This window comes from Somniosus microcephalus, chromosome 14 (genome assembly GCF_052327205.1).
Source record: "Somniosus microcephalus isolate GS21.2 chromosome 14, FLI_Smic_1.0, whole genome shotgun sequence".
NCBI classification, from domain to species: domain Eukaryota; kingdom Metazoa; phylum Chordata; class Chondrichthyes; order Squaliformes; family Somniosidae; genus Somniosus; species Somniosus microcephalus.
The window spans coordinates 9,821,871-9,846,750 of NC_141000.1; the positions used below are offsets into that span (position 1 = coordinate 9,821,871).

General features: G+C 50.0%; 1 protein-coding gene across 1 annotated transcript in view; it reads right to left on the minus strand.

Moving 5' to 3' along the window:
• arhgap31 (Rho GTPase activating protein 31) overlaps window positions 1–24,880 on the minus strand; it is a 164,776-nt gene that overhangs the window by 32,888 nt on the left and 107,008 nt on the right. Inside the window, exons 5-7 of the mRNA XM_086006228.1 lie at window positions 23,221–23,328; window positions 17,318–17,466; window positions 12,105–12,303 (exon numbers count right to left, since the gene is read on the minus strand). Of these exons, the coding sequence (XP_085862354.1) occupies window positions 12,105–12,303; window positions 17,318–17,466; window positions 23,221–23,328 (456 nt within the window). The remainder of the gene's footprint in view (window positions 1–12,104; window positions 12,304–17,317; window positions 17,467–23,220; window positions 23,329–24,880) is intronic.

Consider the following 24,880-nt stretch of genomic DNA (forward strand, 5'->3'; position numbering starts at 1 on the left):
GTCAACACCCAGGACCATTCCCCATACTGTCAACACCCAGGACCATTCCCCATACTTTCAACACCCAGGACCATTCCCCATACTGTCAACACCCAGGACCATTCCCCATACTGTCTACACCCAGGACCCTTCCCCATACTGTCTACACCCAGAACCCCTCCCCATACTGTCTACACCCAGGACCATTCCCCATACTGTCTACACCCAGGACCATTCCCCATACTGTCTACACCCAGGACCCTTCCCCATACTGTCAACACCCAGGACCATTCCCCATACTGTCAACACCCAGGACCATTCCCCATACTGTCAACACCCAGGACCATTCCCCATACTGTCAACACCCAGGACCATTCCTTATACTGTCAACACCCAGGACCATTCCCCATACTGCCAACACCCAGGACCATTCCCCATACTGTCAACACCCAGGACCATTCCCCATACTGTCAACACCCAGGACCATTCCCCATACTGTCAACACCCAGGACCATTCCTCATACTGTCTACACCCAGGACCATTCCCCATACTGTCTACACCCAGGACCATTCCCCATACTGTCAACACCCAGGACCATTCCCCATACTGTCAACACCCAGGACCATTCCCCATACTGTCTGCACCCAGGACCATTCCCCATACTGTCAACACCCAGGACCATTCCCCATACTGTCAACACCCAGGAGCATTCCCCATACTGTCAACACCCAGGACCATTCCTCATACTGTCAACACCCAGGACCGTTCCTCATACTGTCAACACCCAGGACCATTCCCCATACTGTCAACACCCAGGACCACTCCCCATACTGTCAACACCCAGGACCATTCCCCATACTGTCAACACCCAGGACCCTTCCCCATACTGTCTACACCCAGAACCCCTCCCCATATTGTCTACACCCAGGACCATTCCCCATACTGTCTACACCCAGGACCATTCCCCATACTGTCTACACCCAGGACCCTTCCCCATACTGTCAACACCCAGGACCATTCCCCATACTGTCAACACCCAGGACCATTCCCCATACTGTCAACACCCAGGACCATTCCCCATACTGTCAACACCCAGGACCATTCCTCATACTGTCAACACCCAGGACCATTCCCCATACTGTCAACACCCAGGGCCATTCCCCATACTGTCAACACCCAGGACCATTCCCCATACTGTCAACACCCAGGACCATTCCCCATACTGTCAACACCCAGGACCATTCCCCATACTGTCTGCACCCAGGACCATTCCCCATACTGTCAACACCCAGGACCATTCCCCATACTGTCAACACCCAGGACCATTCCTCATACTGTCAACACCCAGGACCATTCCTCATACTGTCAACACCCAGGACCATTCCCCATACTGTCAACACCCAGGACCATTCCTCATACTGTCAACACCCAGGACCATTCCCCATACTGTCAACACCCAGGACCATTCCTCATACTGTCAACACCCAGGACCATTCCCCATACTGTCAACACCCAGGACCATTCCCCGTACTGTCAACACCCAGGACCATTCCCCATACTGTCAACACCCAGGACCATTCCCCATACTGTCAACACTCAGGACCCTTCCCCATACTGTCAACACCCAGGACCATTCCTCATACTGTCAACACCCAGGACCGTTCCTGATACTGTCAACACCCAGGACCATTCCCCATACTGTCAACACCCAGGACCATTCCCCATACTGTCAACACCCAGGACCATTCCCCATACTGTCAACACCCAGGACCATTCCTCATACTGTCAACACCCAGGACCATTCCCCATACTGTCAACACCCAGGACCATTCCCCATACTGTCAACACCCAGGACCATTCCCCATACTGTCTACACCCAGGACCCTTCCCCATACTGTCAACACCCAGGACCATTCCCCATACTGTCAACACCCAGGAACATTCCCCATACTGTCTACACCCAGGACCCCTCCCCATACTGTCTACAGCCAGAACCCCTCCCCATACTGTCTACACCCAGGACCATTCCCCATACTGTCTACACCCAGGACCATTCCCCATACCGTCTACACCCAGGACCCTTCCCCATACTGTCAACACCCAGGACCATTCCCCATACTGTCAACACCCAGGACCATTCCCCATACTGTCAACACCCAGGACCATTCCCCATACTGTCAACACCCAGGACCATTCCTCATACTATCAACACCCAGGACCATTCCCCATACTGTCAACACCCAGGACCATTCCCCATACTGTCAACACCCAGAACCATTCCCCATACTGTCAACACCCAGGACCATTCCTCATACTGTCAACACCCAGGACCATTCCCCATACTGTCAACACCCAGGACCATTCCTCATACTGTCAACACCCAGGACCATTCCCCATACTGTCAACACCCAGGACCATTCCCCATACTGTCAACACCCAGGACCATTCCTCATACTGTCAACACCCAGGACCATTCCCCATACTGTCAACACCCAGGACCATTCCCCATACTGTCAACACCCAGGACCATTCCCCATACTGTCAACACCCAGGACCATTCCCCATACTGTCAGCACCCAGGACCATTCCTCATACTGTCAACACCCAGGACCGTTCCTCATACTGTCAACACCCAGGACCATTCCCCATACTGTCAACACCCAGGACCATTCCCCATACTTTCAACACCCAGGACCATTCCCCATACTGTCAACACCCAGGACCATTCCCCATACTGTCTACACCCAGGACCCTTCCCCATACTGTCTACACCCAGAACCCCTCCCCATACTGTCTACACCCAGGACCATTCCCCATACTGTCTACACCCAGGACCATTCCCCATACTGTCTACACCCAGGACCCTTCCCCATACTGTCAACACCCAGGACCATTCCCCATACTGTCAACACCCAGGACCATTCCCCATACTGTCAACACCCAGGACCATTCCCCATACTGTCAACACCCAGGACCATTCCTCATACTGTCAACACCCAGGACCATTCCCCATACTGCCAACACCCAGGACCATTCCCCATACTGTCAACACCCAGGACCATTCCCCATACTGTCAACACCCAGGACCATTCCCCATACTGTCAACACCCAGGACCATTCCTCATACTGTCTACACCCAGGACCATTCCCCATACTGTCTACACCCAGGACCATTCCCCATACTGTCAACACCCAGGACCATTCCCCATACTGTCAACACCCAGGACCATTCCCCATACTGTCAACACCCAGGACCATTCCTCATACTGTCAACACCCAGGACCATTCCCCATACTGTCAACACCCAGGACCATTCCCCATACTGTCAACACCCAGGACCATTCCTCATACTGTCAACACCCAGGACCATTCCCCATACTGTCAACACCCAGGACCATTCCCCGTACTGTCAACACCCAGGACCATTCCCCATACTGTCAACACCCAGGACCATTCCCCATACTGTCAACACTCAGGACCCTTCCCCATACTGTCAACACCCAGGACCATTCCTCATACTGTCAACACCCAGGACCGTTCCTGATACTGTCAACACCCAGGACCATTCCCCATACTGTCAACACCCAGGACCATTCCCCATACTGTCAACACCCAGGACCATTCCCCATACTGTCAACACCCAGGACCATTCCTCATACTGTCAACACCCAGGACCATTCCCCATACTGTCAACACCCAGGACCATTCCCCATACTGTCAACACCCAGGACCATTCCCCATACTGTCTACACCCAGGACCCTTCCCCATACTGTCAACACCCAGGACCATTCCCCATACTGTCAACACCCAGGAACATTCCCCATACTGTCTACACCCAGGACCCCTCCCCATACTGTCTACAGCCAGAACCCCTCCCCATACTGTCTACACCCAGGACCATTCCCCATACTGTCTACACCCAGGACCATTCCCCATACCGTCTACACCCAGGACCCTTCCCCATACTGTCAACACCCAGGACCATTCCCCATACTGTCAACACCCAGGACCATTCCCCATACTGTCAACACCCAGGACCATTCCCCATACTGTCAACACCCAGGACCATTCCTCATACTATCAACACCCAGGACCATTCCCCATACTGTCAACACCCAGGACCATTCCCCATACTGTCAACACCCAGAACCATTCCCCATACTGTCAACACCCAGGACCATTCCTCATACTGTCAACACCCAGGACCATTCCCCATACTGTCAACACCCAGGACCATTCCTCATACTGTCAACACCCAGGACCATTCCCCATACTGTCAACACCCAGGACCATTCCCCATACTGTCAACACCCAGGACCATTCCTCATACTGTCAACACCCAGGACCATTCCCCATACTGTCAACACCCAGGACCATTCCCCATACTGTCAACACCCAGGACCATTCCCCATACTGTCAACACCCAGGACCATTCCCCATACTGTCAGCACCCAGGACCATTCCTCATACTGTCAACACCCAGGACCGTTCCTCATACTGTCAACACCCAGGACCATTCCCCATACTGTCAACACCCAGGACCATTCCCCATACTTTCAACACCCAGGACCATTCCCCATACTGTCAACACCCAGGACCATTCCCCATACTGTCTACACCCAGGACCCTTCCCCATACTGTCTACACCCAGAACCCCTCCCCATACTGTCTACACCCAGGACCATTCCCCATACTGTCTACACCCAGGACCATTCCCCATACTGTCTACACCCAGGACCCTTCCCCATACTGTCAACACCCAGGACCATTCCTCATACTGTCAACACCCAGGACCATTCCCCATACTGTCAACACCCAGGACCATTCCCCATACTGTCAACACCCAGGACCATTCCTCATACTGTCAACACCCAGGACCATTCCCCATACTGCCAACACCCAGGACCATTCCCCATACTGTCAACACCCAGGACCATTCCCCATACTGTCAACACCCAGGACCATTCCCCATACTGTCAACACCCAGGACCATTCCTCATACTGTCTACACCCAGGACCATTCCCCATACTGTCTACACCCAGGACCATTCCCCATACTGTCAACACCCAGGACCATTCCCCATACTGTCAACACCCAGGACCATTCCCCATACTGTCTGCACCCAGGACCATTCCCCATACTGTCAACACCCAGGACCATTCCCCATACTGTCAACACCCAGGAGCATTCCCCATACTGTCAACACCCAGGACCATTCCTCATACTGTCCACACCCAGGACCGTTCCTCATACTGTCAACACCCAGGACCATTCCCCATACTGTCAACACCCAGGACCACTCCCCATACTGTCAACACCCAGGACCATTCCCCATACTGTCAACACCCAGGACCCTTCCCCATACTGTCTACACCCAGAACCCCTCCCCATATTGTCTACACCCAGGACCATTCCCCATACTGTCTACACCCAGGACCATTCCCCATACTGTCTACACCCAGGACCCTTCCCCATACTGTCAACACCCAGGACCATTCCCCATACTGTCAACACCCAGGACCATTCCCCATACTGTCAACACCCAGGACCATTCCCCATACTGTCAACACCCAGGACCATTCCTCATACTGTCAACACCCAGGACCATTCCCCATACTGTCAACACCCAGGACCATTCCCCATACTGTCAACACCCAGGACCATTCCCCATACTGTCAACACCCAGGACCATTCCCCATACTGTCAACACCCAGGACCATTCCCCATACTGTCAACACCCAGGAGCATTCCCCATACTGTCAACACCCAGGACCATTCCTCATACTGTCCACACCCAGGACCGTTCCTCATACTGTCAACACCCAGGACCATTCCCCATACTGTCAACACCCAGGACCACTCCCCATACTGTCAACACCCAGGACCATTCCCCATACTGTCAACACCCAGGACCCTTCCCCATACTGTCTACACCCAGAACCCCTCCCCATATTGTCTACACCCAGGACCATTCCCCATACTGTCTACACCCAGGACCATTCCCCATACTGTCTACACCCAGGACCCTTCCCCATACTGTCAACACCCAGGACCATTCCCCATACTGTCAACACCCAGGACCATTCCCCATACTGTCAACACCCAGGACCATTCCCCATACTGTCAACACCCAGGACCATTCCTCATACTGTCAACACCCAGGACCATTCCCCATACTGTCAACACCCAGGACCATTCCCCATACTGTCAACACCCAGGACCATTCCCCATACTGTCAACACCCAGGACCATTCCCCATACTGTCAACACCCAGGACCATTCCCCATACTGTCAACACCCAGGACCATTCCCCATACTGTCTACACCCAGGACCATTCCCCATACTGTCAACACCCAGGACCATTCCCCATACTGTCAACACCCAGGACCATTCCCCATACTGTCTGCACCCAGGACCATTCCCCATACTGTCAACACCCAGGACCATTCCCCATACTGTCAACACCCAGGACCATTCCTCATACTGTCAACACCCAGGACCTTTCCCCATACTGTCAGCACCCAGGACCATTCCCCATACTGTCAACACCCAGGACCATTCCCCATACTGTCTACACCCAGGACCATTCCCCATACTGTCAACACCCAGGACCATTCCCCATACTGTCAACACCCAGGACCATTCCCCATACTGTCAACACCCAGGACCATTGCCCATACTATCAATGCCGAGAACCATTTCCCATTCTATCAATGCCCAGGACCATCGTTCCCCCAGACCATTCCCCAGTCCTATCAAACCCGATCATCGGTACTGCTGCTATCAAAATACAGGCTGACCCCAAATGCTGCAATACCCCATCCCACCTCCCAATACCGCTTAGTATCAGAGCTTACTGCAATTATATAGGGCCTTGGTGAGATCACACCTTGAGTACTGTGTACAGTTTTGGTCTTCTTACTTAAGGAAGGATATACTTGCCATAGAGGGTGTGTAACAAAGGTTCACTAGACTGATTCCTGGGATGAGAGGATTGTCCTATGAGCAGAGATTGAGTAGACCTGGCCTATATTCCCTAGAGTTTAGAAGAATGAGAGGTGATCTCATTGAAACGTATAAAATTCTTACAGGGGCTTGACAGGGTAAATGCTGGGATGATGTTTCCCCTGGCTGGGGAGTCTAGAACTAGGGGTCAGTCTCAGAATAAGGGGGTGGCATTTTGGACTGAGTTGATCGAATTTCTCACTCAGAGGGTGGTGAATCTTTGGAATTCTCTACCCCAGAGGGCTGTGGAGGCTCAGTCGTTGAGTATATTCAAGACAGAGATCGATAGATTTTTGGATATTAAGGGAATCAAGGGATATGGGGATCGGGCAGGAAAGTGGATATGAGGTAGAAGATCAGCCATGATCTTATTGAATGGCGGAACAGGCTCGAAGGGCCAAATGGCCGACTCCTGCTCCTATTTCTTATGTTCTTATGTTCTCAGCTATCTACCTCTAATTGGAGCGTCTTCCTGTGTCTTCTCAGCCTTAAGTTAAGGGATAATAATTAAAGACGCAGGTAAAGGAATATGTATCAAATATAAAGGTAACTCCTTAACCGTTTTCACAGAATAAGGGTAGAATTGTGGAATTCAATCCCCAAAACAAAGGAAAATCCCAGAACGCCATTTAATAAAAATGAACCCTGCTTTATTAAGTCGCTGTAAACCAGCGGCCCTGATATTATCCCCGACATGGTGCAAGTATCACTATATTGTTATAAAACAGCTAAACGTCTGACTCACCGTGAACAATCTCTTGGGATAGTAATCGAGACCGGGATCAATGGCTGATTATTTTTTTTCTTCTCTTCCCACCTCAGGGGTGCTGAGGCCAATTGCAGAGCTCCTCCAGGCTGCTCAGCTGAAATCAGCTAACCTAGCGCAGTCTTGGGGGTTAAAACCAGGGACCTTTCTGTGTGGATCAGTTTAATACTGGAACAACTGGCTGAGCAGTTGCTAGAACTGGGCCAAACCCAAGGTATTGACTTGGATAGAGAACTGGTTGGCGGACAGAAAGCAAAGAGTTGGAATAAACGGGTCGTTTTTCCGAGTGGCAGGCAGTGACTAGTGGGGTACCGCAAGGATCGGTCCGAGGACCCCAGCTGTTCACAATATATATTAATGATCTGGACGAGGGAATTGGATGTAATATCTCCAAATTTGCAGACAACACAAAGCTGGGTGGGAGGGTATGCTGTGAGGAGGATGTCGGGAAACTCCAGTACGATTTGGACAGGTTGGGTGATTGGGCAGAAACATGGCACATGCACTATAATGTGGATAAATGTGAGGTTATTCACTTCGGTGGCAAAAACAGGAAGGCAGATTATTATTTGAATGGCAATAGATTGGGAGAAGGGGAAGTGCAAAGAGACCTGGGTGTCCTTGTGCACCAGTCGCTGAAGGTAAGCATGCAGGTGCAGCAGGCGGTTAAGAAGGCAAATGGTATGTTGGCCTTCGTAGCAAGAGGGTTCGAGTACAGGAACAAGGATGTCTTGCTACAGTCCAAAGATGTGTGGGTTAGGTTGATTGGCTATGATAAATTGACCCTTAGTGTTAGGGGGATTAAATACATGGGGTTACGGGGATAGGGTGGGATATGTGTCGGTGCAGGCTCGATGGGCCGAAATGGCCTCTATCTGCACTGTGGGGTTTCTGTGATTCTGTGATTCTGAGTTGTACAGGGCCTTGGTGAGACCGCACCTTGAGTATTGTGTGCAGTTTTGGTCACCTTACCTGAGGAAGGACGTTCTTGCCATGGAGGGAGTGCAGCGAAGATTCACCAGGCTGATACCTGGGATGGCAGGAATGACGTATGAGGAGAGATTGTGTCGATTGGGCTTATACTCACTGGAGTTTAGAAGATTGAGAGGGGATCTCATCGAAACCTATAAAATTCTGTCAGGTCTGGACAGACTAGATGCAGGAAGGATGTTTCTGATGGCCGGGGAGTCCAGAACCAGGGGTCATAGTCTAAGGATAAGGGGTAAGCCATTTAGGACTGAAATGAGGAGGAATTTCTTCGCCCAGAGAGTGGTGAACCTGTGGAATTCTCTGCCACAGAGGGCGGTGGAGGCCAGTTCATTAAATATATTCAAGAAAGAGTTGGATATATTTCTTGAGGCTAAAGGGATCAAGGGATATGGGGAAAAGGCAGGGACAGGGTACTGAATTTGGATGATCAGCCATGATCACATTGAATGGCGGAGCAGGCTCGAAGGGCCGAATGGCCTACTCCTGCTCCTATCTTCTATGTTTCTATGTTTCTATTTCATTAAACTGTATAGTTCACTTTATTTCAGACTCAGTTGCTGGCTGCTCAAGTGTTGTCCAATAATAGCGTCTAGTTTCAGTTCTTCGGTACGCAGAAGCACATGTAGTTTCAAAATCTTGGGTGACCGCTTTGCGGAACACCTCCGTTCAGCCCGTAAGGATGACCCCGAGCTTCCGGTCGCCTGTCATTTTAATTCACCGCCCCATTCCCACTCGGACCTCACTGTACTTGGGCTCTTGTGTTGTTCCACGGAAGCTCAACGTAAACTCGAGGAACAGCACCTCATCCTCCGATTAGGCACTTTACAGCCTTCCGGACTCAATATCGAGTTCAACAATTTCAGATCATAACCTCGGCCCCTATTACATTTTTACTTATTTTTTATCCACACCTTTGTTTTGCCCTTTCCTCCCCCCTTTTTTCTCTCTCCCACATGGCAGCGGCCTCTCATTCTGCCAGAACATTTCACACCTAATCTAGAGCCGTCTTTTGTCTCCACTAGTCCTATCACCATCTCGTCTCGTTTTGAATACCTCGTAATGTCTCTTCACTTCTCTTTTGTTCTCTCCCAGCCCGGCCTTTTAATCTATTTCATTTCCTGTGCCTTTCCAGTCTTGACAAAGGGTTTCGACCCGAAACGTCAACTCAAATTTCTCTCCACGGATGTTGCCTGGCCTGCTGAGTTTTTCCAGCATTTTCTGCTGTTATTTCAAAACCTTAATATTTGTTCTGGTTTCAGGTGAATCTGGAAGGGAGTTAGGTTGCCTGCCAGTGTAACTAGGCAACAAAAGTAAATGTCGACCAGTGCGTTAAATCATAGAGTGTTACAGCACAGAAGCAGGCTGTATGTTTTCCTTCATGAGTCACCTAGTCTACGCCCACTCTCATACTCTTTAATATTCCTCTTTCCCAAGCAATTGTCTAATTCCCTTTTAAAAGACTTGATGGATTCTGCTTCAACAATGGTTTGTGGTGGCGATTTCCACACTCTAACCACCCTCGGTGTAAAGATGATATCACCTTTGCCTTCTGACACCTCACTAATATGTAAACCTGGACGGTGAGTGGTGACAGGTTATTTGGTTCTCATCCTTGTGTTCAAATCCCTCCATGGCCTTGCCCCTCCCTATTTCTGTAACCTCCTTCAGCCCCACAACCCTCCGCGAACTCTGCGTTCCTTCTACTCTGGCCTCTTGTGCATCCCCCCCCTCTTCCTTCGCCCCATCACTGGCAGTCGTGCCTTCAGCTTTATTGGCCCGAAGCTCTGGAATCCCCTCACCAATCCAATTTGCCTCTCCACTTCTCTCTCCCCCTTTAAGACACCGCTTATAACCTACCTGTTTGACCAAGCGTTTGGTCGATACTGATCAGAAGGAGGAATCCTGGTTAATATTTCTCCTCCCTAGCCCAGTGAGACGGAGTCGTCACCCTCTCTGGCATCAGGGTAGACTGGCAATAGAATCTGGCAACTTCCTTCTCATGCCATTGCTAGTTCCGACATTACACAGTGCATTAGCTAGCTTAAAATATTTTTTTTAATTCAAAACAATTAACTGGTAACAGAATTAACTAAAACCACCCTCCAAAACCCACATTTTAGAAAACCAATTAGCTAATGAAGATAGAGTCATAGGGCCAGAACTTCGGGTCCCCACGGGTGAGTACGCGTTGGGTACTCACGCGTAGGCCCAACGAAAGTGCCGGTTTCGTGCATGCACTGCACATGCACGAGAAACCAGAACTTCCGCTCCCTTAAAGGAAGGGGTTCACGTGTCGAACGCGTGCGCCGGAGAGGCAGCACGTACGCCTGGAACTTCCGTTTTTTTTGCAGCTTTCTCCGGGAGGGTAAGTCTCCAGGAGCTACGCTTATAAAAAGCAGTCGCAAGGCCTGCTTTTAACAAGGTAAGTGGTGAGTTAAGTAAAATTAAAATATTTTTTCCACAGGTTTATTATTTTTAAATACTTTAAAGAAAGGTAAGTTTATTTTTAGCCCCGTTATAAACTGTAATTAGTTTTTTCAAAAATGTAAACTATTGTTTAAAATAGTTATTTTATGTAATTTATAGTTATTTTAAAATGTGATGCTTTTTAAAACATTTATTTGAAGTTTTATTTGTGTTTTGGGGCTGAATTGTATTCATAGATTTGACAGCTCTTCCTGTCAAATTTATGAATGAAGCATTCCCTGCTACCATTGGCTCTCCATGGCCCACGTGATCCCAGGGGACGCTTCGAACTAACTGCGCCCCTGGGATACGCAAGCACTGTGCGCCGGCAGTTGGAGGAGGCCCAGGATCGGAATCCCACGCGGGCCCACAGCACAACGGCCGGCGCGGTAGGTAAGTGTTGGTCGGAGGCTTGCACCCGCGGGAAGCCATAGGGTCATAGAGTTATACAGCACAGAAAGAGGCCCTTCGGCCCATCGTGTCCACGCCGGCCATCAAGCCCTATCTATTCTAATCCCATTTTCCAGCACTTGGTCCGTAGCCTTGTATGCTATGGCGTTTCAAGTGCTCATCTAAATGCTTCTTGAATGTTGTGAGGGTTCCTGCCTCTACCACCCTTTCAGGCAGTAAGTTCCAGATTCCAACCACCCTCTGGTTGAAAAGGTTTTTCCTCAAATCCCCTCTAAACCTCCTGCCCCTTACCTTGAAACTATGCCCCCTGGTTATTGACCCCTCTACTGAGGGGAAAAGTTCCTTTCTATCTACCCTATCTACGCCCCTCATAATTTTGTACACCTCAATCAGGTCCCCCCTGACGTAGAATGTCCGGTGAGAAGGTATTAAGTGCGGGGTGCAGAGGGGAGAAGCGAAATAGGACTTGAGAACTGCGGTTACCTGGGATCTGGCAGGTCAATGACTGTGTGATAAATGGTCCCAGCCGCAGGTCCAGTGTCCATTGGAGCACAGTGCAATTTTTCAAGGCGAGCAGGATGGTCTGGTCTCAGGGTCCTGGCCTGGGCTTCCTCTAGGGTTAAGAGCTTCATGGACGGCGGTACGATAGGAAGTGATTTGCATTTAACAACAGGATTGTGTGCTGTGGGGAGAAATCAGATTGATCAGGGTGGTGTGCCTCCGTGTGCTTGTTGCTCAACCACGTCCAGTCTCTGGAAACACCAACATTTCTAATTTAGATGGCAATTCTTAAAACCATTAAAAAAATCTTTGTGCCCTGTTTACCCAGTCAGTGATAAATTGGAATGTTCCAAATTCCATTTGACCTTATAAATAATGGGAACTATATTCCCCGTCTGCCCGCTGAGGTGGACGTACAAGATCTCACAGCGCTATTTGAAGAAGAGAAGCAAAGTTCTTCCAGTGTCCTGGCCAATATTTATCCCTCAAACAATATCATTCAAACACATTATCTGGTCATTATTTCATTGCTGTTTGTGAAGCCTTGCTGTGTGCAATATGGCTGCTGTGTTTCCTACATTACCAAATCTGCCGTCCTTACCTGGTCTGGCCTATAATATGTGACTCCAGACCCACAGCAATGTGGTTGACTCTTAACTGCCCTGTGAAATGGCCCAGCGAGCCACTCAGTTGTAACAAACCGCTATGAAAAACAATACTGAGAATAAAACCGAACGGACCACCTGGCATTGACCTCGGCACTGGCTACGGACATGACAATGGCACACCCAGCCCAGTCGACCCTGCAAAGTTCTCCTCACCAACATCTGGGGACTTGTGCCAAAATTGGGAGAGCTGTCCCACAGACTAGTCTAGCAGCAGCCTGACATAGTCATACTCACAGAATCATACCTTTCAGCCAATGTCCCGAACCCCTCCATCACCATCCCTGGGTATGTCCTGTCCCACCGGCAGGACAGACCCACCAGGGGTGGCAGCACAGTGGTATACAGTCGGGAAGGAGTGGCCCTGGGAGTCCTCAACATTGTCTCTGGACCCCATGAAGTCTCATAGCTTCAGGTCAAGCATGGTCAAGGAAACCTCCTGCTGATTATCACCTACCGCCCTCCCTCAGCTGATGAATCAGTGCTCCTCCATGTTGAACATCACTTGGAAGAAGCACTGAGAGTAGCAAGGGCACAGAATGTACTCTGGGTGGAGGACTTCAGTGTCCATCACCAAGAGTGGCTCGGTAACACCACTACTGACCGAGCTGGCCGAGTCCTGAAGGACATAACTGCCAGATTGGGCCTGCGACAGGTGGTGAGAGAACCAACACGAGGGAAAAACCTACTTGACCTCGTCCTCACCAATCTACCTGTCGCAGGCGCATCTGTCCATGACAGTATTGGTAGCAGTGACCACCGCACAGTCATTGTGGAGACGAAGTCCCGTTTTCATACTGAGGACACCCTCCATTGTGTTGTGTGGCACTGCCAGGGACTTGAGCACATAAAAGCTAAGCTGACGCTCCCAGTGCAGTGCTGAGGGGGTGCTGCACTGTCGGAGGTGCTATTTTTCGGATGAGATGTTAAACCGAGGCCTCGTCTGCTCTCTCAGGTGGACGTAAAAGATCCCATGACACAATTTTGAAGAAGAGCAGGGGGAGTTCTCCCCGGTGTCCTGGGGCCAATATTTATCCCTCAACCAACATAACAAAAGCAGATTATCTGGTCATTATCACATTGTTGTTTGTGGGGCCTTGCTGTGCGCAAATTGGCTGCCGCGTTTCCTACATTACAACAGTGACTCCACTTCAAAAGTACTTCATTAGCTGTGAAGCGCTTTGAGACGTCCAGTGGTCATGAAAGGCGCTATAGAAATGCAAGTCTTTCTTTTTTTCTTTACCACCGTGTTAAATGGGATAGATTCTGAACAGATCTAGCAGCTCAAATCTGGGCATCCATGAGGCGCTGGGGGCCATCAGCAGCAGCAGAATTGTATTCCACCACAATCTGTAACCTCATGGCCCGGCATACCCCTCACTCTACCGTTACCATCAATCCAGGAGACCAACCCTGGTTCAATAAGGAGTGTGGAAGAGCATGCCAGGAGCAGCACCAGGCGTACCTAAAAATGAGGTGCCAGCCTGGGGAAGCTGCAACACAGGACGACATACATGCTAAAAAGCGGAAACAGCATGCTATAGACAGGGCGATCCCACAATCAACGGATCCAATCAAAGCTCTGCAGTCCTGCCACATCCAGTCGTGAATGGTGGTGGACCATTAAACAACTAACGGGAGGAGGAGGCTCCATGAATATCCTCATCCTCAATGATGGCAGAGCCCAGCTTGTGAGTACAAAAGACAAGGCTTAAGTGTTTGCAACCATCTTCAGCCAGAAGAGCCATGTGGATGATCCTTCTCAGCCTCCTCCTGAGGTCCCCACCATCACAGAAGCCAGTCTTCAGCCAATTCGATTCACTCCACGTGATATCAAGAAACGGCTGTGTGTATTGGATACAGCAAAGGCTATGGGTCCCGACAACATCCCGGTGCTGAAGCCGTGCTCCAGAACTAGCCGCGCCTCTCGCCAGTCTGTTCCAGTACAGCTACAACACTGGCATCTATCCGACAATGCGGAAAACTGCCCAGGTATATCCTGTCCACAAAGAGCAGGACAAATCTAATCCGGCCAATTACCGCCCCATCAGTCTACTCTCAATCATCAGCAAAGTGATGGAAGGTGTCATCGATAGTGCTATCAAGTGGCACTTACTCACCAATAACCTGCTCACTGATGCCCAGTTTGGATTCCGTTAGGATCACCCAGCTCCAGACCTCAGTACAACCTTGGTCTAAACATGGACAAAGGAGCTGAATTCCAGAGGTGAGGTGAGGTGAGAGTGACTGTCCTTGACATCAAGGCAGCATTTGACCAAGTGTGGCATCAACGAGCCCTAGTAAAACTGAAGTCAATGGAAATCGGGGGGAAAACGCTCCACTGGCTGGAGTCATACCTAGCACAAAGGAAGATGGTTGTGGTGGTCAAAGGTCAACCATCACAGCCCCAGGACATCGCTGCAGGAGTTCCTCAGGGCAGTGTCCTAGGCCCAACCATCTTCAGCTGCTTCATCAATGATCTTCCCCCCATCATAAGGTCAGAAGTGGGGATGTTCGCTGACGACTGCACAGTGTTCAGTTCCATTCGCAACTCCACAGATAATGAAGCAGTCCATGCCCGCATGCAGCAAGACCTGGGCGACGTTGAGGCTTGGGCTGATAAGTGGCAGGTAACATTCACGCCACAGAAGTGCCAGGCAGTGACTATCTCCAACAAGCGAGAGGCTAACCACCTCCCCTTGACATTCAATGGCATTACCATCACCGAATCCCCCACCATCAACACCTTGGGGGTCACCATTGACCAGAAACTTAACTGGATCAGCCACATAAATACTGTGGCAACAAGAGCAGGTCAGAGGCTGGGTATTCTGTGGCGAGTGTCTCACCTCCTAGCTCCCCAAAGCCTTTCCACCATCTACAAGGCACAAGTCAGGAGTGTGATGGAATACTCTCCACTTGCCTGGATGTGTGCAACTCCAACAACACTCAAGAAGCTCGACACCATCCAGGACAAAGCAGCCCGCTTGGTTGGTACCACATCCACCGCCTTAAACATTCACTCCCTCCACCACCAGCGTACTGTGGCTGCAGTGTTGGAAGTTTTTTCTTTTTTATACGATATATGTGGCCAGGTCCGTAATTTAAATGTTTTAATGAGGCTGCGTGCTTCAAAATTTACCACGGTTTTAAATTTAAGGGTTGCGGGCCGGGTTTTTCCCAGGGCTCGGGAAACCCGGCAGCTGGAGGGAGGCGAGGATGGCCCGATCCAGCAGGTCAGTGCCTTTCCAGTACTGCCTGTGTGCCAGGAGGAGCAGGACTGATTTCCCATGCCCCTCAAGCTAACCTGCTTCCCTTCGCGCAATCGGACCCCCATCCCACCTGCAATCCGATTCCCCCCCACCCTCCCTAACCAAGATCTCCCCCCCTCTTGCCTTTCCAATCTCCCCGACCTCCAATCTCACCCCCCACCCCGAACTCCCCCCCGGCCTTTAATCTCACCCCAAACTCTGATCTACCCACCCAACCTCCACCCCCGGCCTTTCCGATCTCATACAAACATAGAAGATAGGAGCAGGAGTAGGCCATTCGGCCCCTCGAGCCTGTTCCGCCATTTAATGAGATCATGGCTGATCATCCAAATTCAGTACCCTGTCCCTGCTTTCTCCCCATATCCCTTGATCCCTTTAGCCTTAAGAAATATATCTAACACCCTTACCTCCCATCTCCCTAAGGCCCCCTCCCCGGCCTTTGATCTTCCCCCACCCTGACCTTTGAGCTCCCCCCGCTCCCCACCGGCCTCCACCATCTCTCCCTCCCTCCCTTCTCTCCGCTTCCCAGCCGTGGCTTGGTGCCGCCGGCCTTCCCACACGGCAGCCAGCCTCTCAATCTGCCTGGCTGCCAGCTGGGAAACAGAGAAAAAAACTATTACGATAGCAAAATACTGCGGATGCTGGAAATCTGAAATAACAACAGGAGGTGCTGGAAAAACTCAGCAGGCCCGGCAACAACCGCGGAGAGAGAAACAGAGTCAATGTTTCAGGTCGAAACCCTTTGTCAAGACCCTTTTCTGTTGTTGTTTCGGATTTCCAGCATCTGCAATATTTTGCTATCGTATTTGGTTACCCGCATTTCCGGGTTTCACGTCTTCTATGACTGCCCCCGGCCCCACCTTCCCTCCCTATCCCCGTAAATCTCGAGGCCATAGTGTTTCCACACGGGTCACTGGATAATAAAAGGGAGCGGGATCAGCATCTCTGGCTTTCCCTCCCTAGACTAGGGCACATGCAGCCAACTGTAACATCTTTTTTTATTTCCCACTTGTTATAGAACAGACAGGGACTGCATTTCAAAAGTAGTTAATTGGCAGCAAAGCGCTTTGGGAGGCCCGGAGGATGTGATAAGGCCACAGTATAAATGCAAGCTCCTTCTTTACTTGTTCTGATGGGGATCCGCCAGCTCAGCAAGGGGACCTGGGCTGAACGGCTCAGAGTATCACATCACACGGCACATTCACTGATCAGTCGGGGCTGGGGACCGGAGACCAAACTGTTGCTGCTTCAATCCTACCTTCAGTGTCCTGCCCAGGCTGGACTGTGCTGCTGCTGTTGAAGAGCTGATTGACATGATTCAGGATGAATTCGATAACAATGGACTGAACTCGCACCTCCAGAAACGCCGCATCATTGTTATATCCAGACCCCTCTATTTCTTTTGATCTGTGAAAAAAATACATATGTGGTTATAAATACCACATTAAGGAGTTGATTGTTCTATCGCATTTCAGAACTGAACAATGATAACCAACACAGAAATAATGATCTGGTCCCATTTTTCTTCATTCTAATCCTGTTTTTGGACCTGAATTTCCCAAGGGATCCTTTCGCTTCCAAGTAGATTTTTTAAAGATTAGTTTTATTGAGTGTCTTTACATGCTTTTTTTGGGGTCATGTAGCAATACAGAATATATGCTGCTGTAGATTACATAATACTTGCAGCCAGCTCTATAACCCTCCGAGATCTCTGTGCTTCTCCAATTCTGGCCTCGTGTGCATGCCCCGACTTTAATCGCTCCACCGTTGATGGACATACTTTCAGCTGCCTTGGCCCTAAGCTCTGGAATTCCCTCCCTAAACCTCCACATTTCTCTACCTCTCTCTCCTCCTTTAAAACACTCCTTAAAACCTACCTCTTTGACCAAGCTTTTGGTCACCTGCCCTGATAGCTCCTTACGTGGCTCGTTGTCCAATCTTGTTGGATAATCGCTCCTGTGAAGCACCTTGGGACGTATTACTATATTAAAGGCGCTGTATAGATGCAAGTTGTTGTTGTTGCACTGTGCGGTACATTTGGGTGGTGTTTGACAGCTCTTGGTGATGGGCCCAAGTGGGAGGTATGGGACAGGAGGCTCGTTGGGCATTGGTTGGTGCTGTCCACATGGTCTCATACAACAACAGCAACAACAACTTGTACGTACGGGGCCGCTTTTCCTCTTCAAGCCCCCAGTGGGTATCTGACAGGTGTTTTCTGCTGGGGTGTCCTCCATTTTCCTGGTATCGACCTTCATCCTTGTGTGGTCTCATGCTGAGATCAGCAGTGCTCCTGGTCACGGACATCGGTGCCTTCTGGCTGATCGGGGAAGGCGGGTGACGTAATAAAACTCACTACGCACTTGGTTCAAGTATAAAGCAAGGCTGTAATCAACTTGTTTCAAAACATGGAGGCCTAGTTGTACTTCACTAGTTCCTGTCTTACAAAATGTCCTGGGCAAGCTGGGCCCATGCCCGAGTATTTATACTCCTTGGATGGCGCCACCAGCTGGCCGTCCAGTGTTATTTCATGAGTTGTTTCTTCATGATGATGAGATTTATAACAGCGGGAATTGTGGCTCTCTTGATTTTCTGGCCGCTCTCTAAACCCCCTCCCGCCCCCCACCCCCAACCCCCCCCCCCGCAGAAACTCCAGGCTGCGCAGGTGCCTCAGAGCAAACTCTCCCGCCAGGCTGCTCCTCTGGGCATCCCACGGCTACAGAGAGGAAAGTGAGACGGGAGGCTGGCAATGTCCCTCCCATCTCAGTACAACACTTACGCTGGGCCTGTGGCCACACCAGCCGCAGGGACGGTTATGTTATTTTGGGGAATCCGCGGAAACTGTGAGTTGAGAGTTGTGGGGGGGAGGGCGGGGGGGCAGAGACTGGATGCAAAGGGTCTCTGCCCCAACATCCTCTTCACTGCACCTGAGATCTCAATGAAGAGGCAAATCTGCCCTATATAGTAACTTCAACCTGGCAAAATGTCTCAAGGCATTTTACAGGAAGCGTGTTTGTGTGTGTGTGTGTGTGTGTGTGTGTGTGGGGGGGGGGGGGGGTGTTGGAGCCACGAGCACCAAATAGTAGGAGAAGAGTTAGGGGAGGGGGGTCTTGGAGTTCTGAGAAGATATTTCTGAAGGTGGGAGAGTTGGAGCAAGGCGGAGGAGTTTAGGAAGAGAATTCCAGAGTGCAAGGACACGATGGTTGAAGCCTGTGGTATCAAGGGTGAAGGTTAAGGTTGGAGGAAATGCCCAATACATCACAGTCAGAAGAGCAGACGAGCTCTTGTGCCGGTAGACTGGCTCTCTGTTGACTACAGAAAACACAGCTGCTTCTTCTGCTGTGCGGGCGTGGGTTAAAATCAAGATTTTGCCATTGACCACACACACTGGTAAGCCTTGATCTTACAGTGCTGCCTGAGTGGGGCCGCAGGACTGAGAAGGGGTTTGAGTTGGTGTATCTGTCAGACCACACAATGATCTTTTCTGTTTATAAACAATGTCATAACATTGGTCTAACAGTTTATTCTAAAATAGAGTTTGAGAAATCAACGAGAACTTGAATTAGTTGCTCAATCAACTTTGGGGCATTTGCATCTGGTCCCAGTGAAAAAGTTCTGAAGAGGGTTTGGCTGCCTGGAGATGATCTCATTTTCATGTTTGCTTTGAGTTCAACAATTTCCGATCATAACCGCTGCTCCCAGTTTTTCAGACAGCAGGTGTTGGTAATGATCCGGCTGTTGTCATTTAAACCTCCTCTAGACCCATCTTTAGTTTCTTTACTTGTCCCATTACCAGCCCCTTTTACCTCGCACCATCATCCCTTTTATGTCATTTAATCTCTCCTGCCTTCCACCCTATCACAGACCTTCCCTTTTGTGCTTTCCTCCCCTTCCCCCACTTTCCCTACTTGCTTAAAACCGGTTACATCGCTGACATTTTCCAGCCCTGATGAAAGGTCATCGAACTGAAACATTAACTCTGTTTCTCTCTCCGCAGATGTTGTCTGACCTGCTGAGTATTTTCAGCATTTTCTGTTTATATTTCAGATTTCCAGCATCCGCAGTATTTTGCCTTTTGTATTAGTGTAAAACGAGTGATGGAAATAAAAATCAGGAGAGATGCAAAACGGGCTGCTGATTCGCCATCAACCCTTTTTACACTATCGCACAAAGTCAAAATGACCCGACCCCCCGCCTGCCCCTCCCTTGTGTTCTTTGCTTCATGGCCGTTTGGGGGTGGGTGCGGTAGGTAGATAGCGTGCATCCTTTTACCTGCTGGAGGCTTAAGTTGGTCTGAAGTGGGGTACAGAGAAGAGGTGTTGGTATTTAGTCCTTAGCAAAGGAAAGGGGAGTGTGAAACATAGAAAAACATAGAAGATAGGAGCAGGAGTAGGCCATTCGGCCCCTCGAGCCTGCTCCGCCATTTAATGAGATCATGGCTGATCACCGAAACTCAGTACCCTGTCCCTGCCTTCTCCCCATATCCCTTGATCCCTTTAGCCTTAAGAAATATATCTAACTCCTTCTTGAATATATTTAATTAATTGGCCTCAACTGCCTTCTGTGGTAGAGAATTCCACAGGTTCACCACTCTCTGGGTGAAGAAATTCCTCCTCATCTCAGTCCTAAATGGCTTACCCCTTATCCTTAGACTGTGACCCCTGGTTCTGGACTCCCCCGCCATCGGGAACATCCTTCCTGCATCTAGTCTGTCTAGTCCTGTTAGAATTTTATAAGTTACAATGAGATCCCCTCTCATTCTTCTAAACTCCAGCGAATATAAGCCCAATCGACCCAATCTCTCCTGATACGTCATTCCTGCCATCCCAGGTATCAGCCTGGTGAATCTTCGCTGCACTCCCTCCATGGCAAGAACACCCTTCCTCAGATAAGGCGACCAAAACTGCACACAATACTCAAGGTGTGGTCTCATCAAGGCCCTGTGCAACTGCAGCAAGACATCCTTGCTCCTGTGCTCGAATCCTCTTGCTATGAAGGCCAACATACCGTTTGCCTTCTTAACCGCCTGCTGCACCTGCATGCTTACCTTCAGCGACTGGTGCACAAGGACACCCAGGTCTCGTTGCACTTCCCTTTTTCCCAATCTATTGCCGTTCAGATAATAATCTGCCTTCTTGTTTTTGCCACCGAAGTGGATAACCTTGCATTTATCCACATTATACTGCATTTGCCATGCATCTGCCCAATCACCCAACCTGTCCAAATCATCCTGGAGTTTCTCGGCATCCTCCTCACAGCACACACGCCCACCCAGCTTTGTGTCATCTGCAAACTTGGAGATATTACATCTAGTTCCCTCATCTAGATCATTTATATATATTGTGAATAGCTGGGGTCCTAGCACCGATCCCTGCGGTACCCCACTAGTCACTGCCTGCCACTCGGAAAAAGACCCGTTTACTCCAACTCTTTGCTTCCTGTTTGTCAACCAGTTCTCTATCCAAGGCAGTACCTTACCCCCAATCCCATGTGCTTTAACTTTGCACGCTAATCTCTTGTGCGGGATCTTATCGAAAGCCTTCTGAAAGTCCAAATACACCACATCTACTGGTTCTCCCTTATCTATTCTACCAGTTACATCCTCAAAAAATTCCAGTAGATTAGTCAAGCATGATTTACCTTTTGTAAATCCATGTTGACTTTGTCCGATCCTGTCACTGTTTTCCAAGTGCTCTGCTATTACATCTTTTATAATGGACTCGAGCATTTTCCCCGCTACCGATGTCAGGCTTACCAGTCTATAATTCCCCATTTTCTCTCTACCACCTTTTTTAAATAGTGGGGTTACATTAGCTACCCTCCAATCCATGGGAACTGTTCCAGAGTCTATAGAATTTTGCAATAGTATGTAATCACTTTCTAAGGCGTTTTAGTGGGTATGAGCGGAGAGGGTGGCTCCATGATACCTGCTGGATGAGGGAAACTGCTGTACCATTTGTTGGGATTGGGAGTTTTGAATGCGACTTTGAAGAACTGCTGATCTCCAGAACCGAAGAGAATGGAGTTTCCCATTCCTCTACTTTAGCTTGGAAAGGGAAACAGTTGCTGTATGTTTTTTTCACCTGGTGCTGCCGAGCTGTCTTATTACTCAGAGGATTGTTCGTCTGACTGTGCATTAGATCTGGTGACGTTACTACAGGACACAAGGAAGTTTGAAACAGCACAGGTTGACGACCCCAGAGATTTTAGGAATTTATGCTCCCGACGCGGAGCTTCACCTGCCGAGATCGCACGCCAGGAATGGAGGCGCAGAGGTCAGTGGATCGGCAGTATTTTCTGTTGGACGAGACCACTGATCTCCACCTTCCTGATGTGCACTCCTGCTGGGTGAAGCTATGTCCTGGCAGCACACATTCATAAAATCTACCCTCATATAGATTACTACCAAAGCATGGAGGATAGTTTAAGGTCACGAAGATTAATAACGGCACAACAACAACAACTTGCATTTACATAGTGCCTTTAACGTGGTAAAGCGTCCCAATGCGCACCACTGGGGTGTTATCAGACACAAATTGACACCGAGCCATATAAGGAGATATTAGGACAGGTGACAAAAAGCTTGGTCAAAGAGGCAGGTTTTAAGGAGCGGCTTAGAGGAGGAGAGGCGGAGAGGTTTAGGGAGGGAATTCCAGAGCTTAGGGCCCAGGCAGCTGAATGCACGTCCGCCAATGTTGGGGTGAAGGAAATCGGGGGATGCACAAGAGGCCAGAATTAGAGGGATGCAGAGATCTGGGAGGGTTGTAGGGCTGGAGGAAGATACAGAAATATAGAGGGGCGAAGAAGCCATGGAGGGATTTGAACACAATGGTGAGAGTTTTAAATTTGTGACATTGCTGGACTGAGAGCCAATGTAAGTCAGCGATGACAGGGGGGATTGATGAACGGGACTTGGCGCGAGTTAGGATTCAGGCAGCAGAATTTGGGGTGAGCTCAAATTTATGGAGGGTGGAAAATGGGAGGCCGTTCAACTGTTGTGGCCACGCTCACCTCAAATAGATGGTAATCCACACGTTACAATGGCTTATTGGTTAATGCGTCAAATGGTTTTTCCATCCACTAAGCTTGCTCTTCCCCATAACTGCACACACATTTGTAAATAGACGGAGTTAGCTTTGGATTTCAAAGGCTCAGATCCCCTACCTCAATAGATTGGGAGCCCAGACAAGGGCCAGGTTCCTGGAGTGCATGTTTGTCTGGGTGCTGAAGGAAGCTATATGTGCCAAATGTTTGATCAGGTATTCCAAGGTTCTGCAGGAGGAAGGTGAAAAAGCAACAAAAAAGTTTATCAACGAGATTATCACAATTTTATGAAAAAGTGATGATTTCTATTTGATGTTAAATAAAGATTTGCATTTATATAGCACCTTTCACAACCACTGGACATCCCAAAGCACTTTACAGCCAATGAAGTACTTTTGAACTGCAGTCACTGTTGTAATGTAGGAAACGTAGCAGCCAATTTGCGCACAGCAAGCTCCCGCAAACAGCAATGACCAGATAATCTGTTTCAGTGATGTTGATTGAGGGATAAATATTGGTCTAGGACACCAGGGATAACTCCCCTACTCTTCTTCAAAATAGTCCCACGGGATCTTTTACGTCTACCTGGGAGGGCAGACGGGGCCTCGGTTTAACACCTCATCCGAAAGACGGCACCTCCGACAGTGCAGCACTCCCTCAACACTGCACTGGAGTGTCAGCCTAGATTTGAGTGCTCAAGTCCCTGGAGTGGGATTATGAAACCACAACTTTCTGACTCAGAGACAAGAGTGCTGCCCAATGAGCCACGGCTGACACTGTGCACTAAAGTATTTGGCCTAGAAATTCAGTTGGCACCGCGCCAGGGCTTTAGCGCCGGAAAGTTAGCGCCGGCGCTAAGTCCCCCTGCGCGCGCCAAAAATTCAGTAGCGCCGCGCCCAAACGGCTGCCGGCGCTACTGAAGGGTGTTTGCGCCTGAAAATGGGCGCTACCTGCCGCATTGTGGCGCTATTCCGGCGCTGCGGCGCCCGATGCGGTGCGGCAGGCTCGGGAAGTGCAGGCCTCCTCCTTCAGTTAAGGAGGAGCTGCCTGCACCCACCCGCTGGCCGGTAAAATCTTCACAAAAATGAGCCCGGCACCTCGGGGAAGTGCCGGGCTCGCAGCCCAGAAGCATCTGTTCCGCGGGGGGGGGAGTGGAGGAGTCCGGGGAGGGAGGTGCGGGCAGGCGGCCGGCGGGAAAGCGGCCGGCCGCCGCGCGACCTTAATGCGCCGGTGCAAACTCCTGTAAGACTCGGTTGCCAGAGTCTTAGTTGCGGCTGCCACGGGCGAGGCGGCCGCAACTCAATTTCGGCGCTGGGGCCCGTCACCACGGCAACCGGGACGCTGCGCACACCGATGACGTCATCGGTGCCGGCGCAGCGCAACCGGTCTACCGCCGATGGTAGGGCCCCAGGGAATTTCTGAACCGGCTGTAAGTCCAGCGCAATGACCTCTAGCGCCGCAAAATGGGCGCAAAGCCCACTCAATTTCTAGGCCTTTGAATGCTGCGATGACATGAATACACGCATTTACCCAACAAAGTATCCACAACTTAAATATGAAATATACTGCTGTTACAGTACAATAGGGGCAGAGGATTTAGCGGGACAAAGCCAGATATCACTACAGTTCAAACCATGTCATTCTGGTGTTGAATCCCGCAGTCTGTCTAATGCGTCGCTGGGGAAAAGTGCTTGAGAAATCCTGCCTCAACACACTCTCCCTGTATATATTACCAAATACACCAGACTGACCCGTGTTTCAAAGCTGCACAACATTGGAT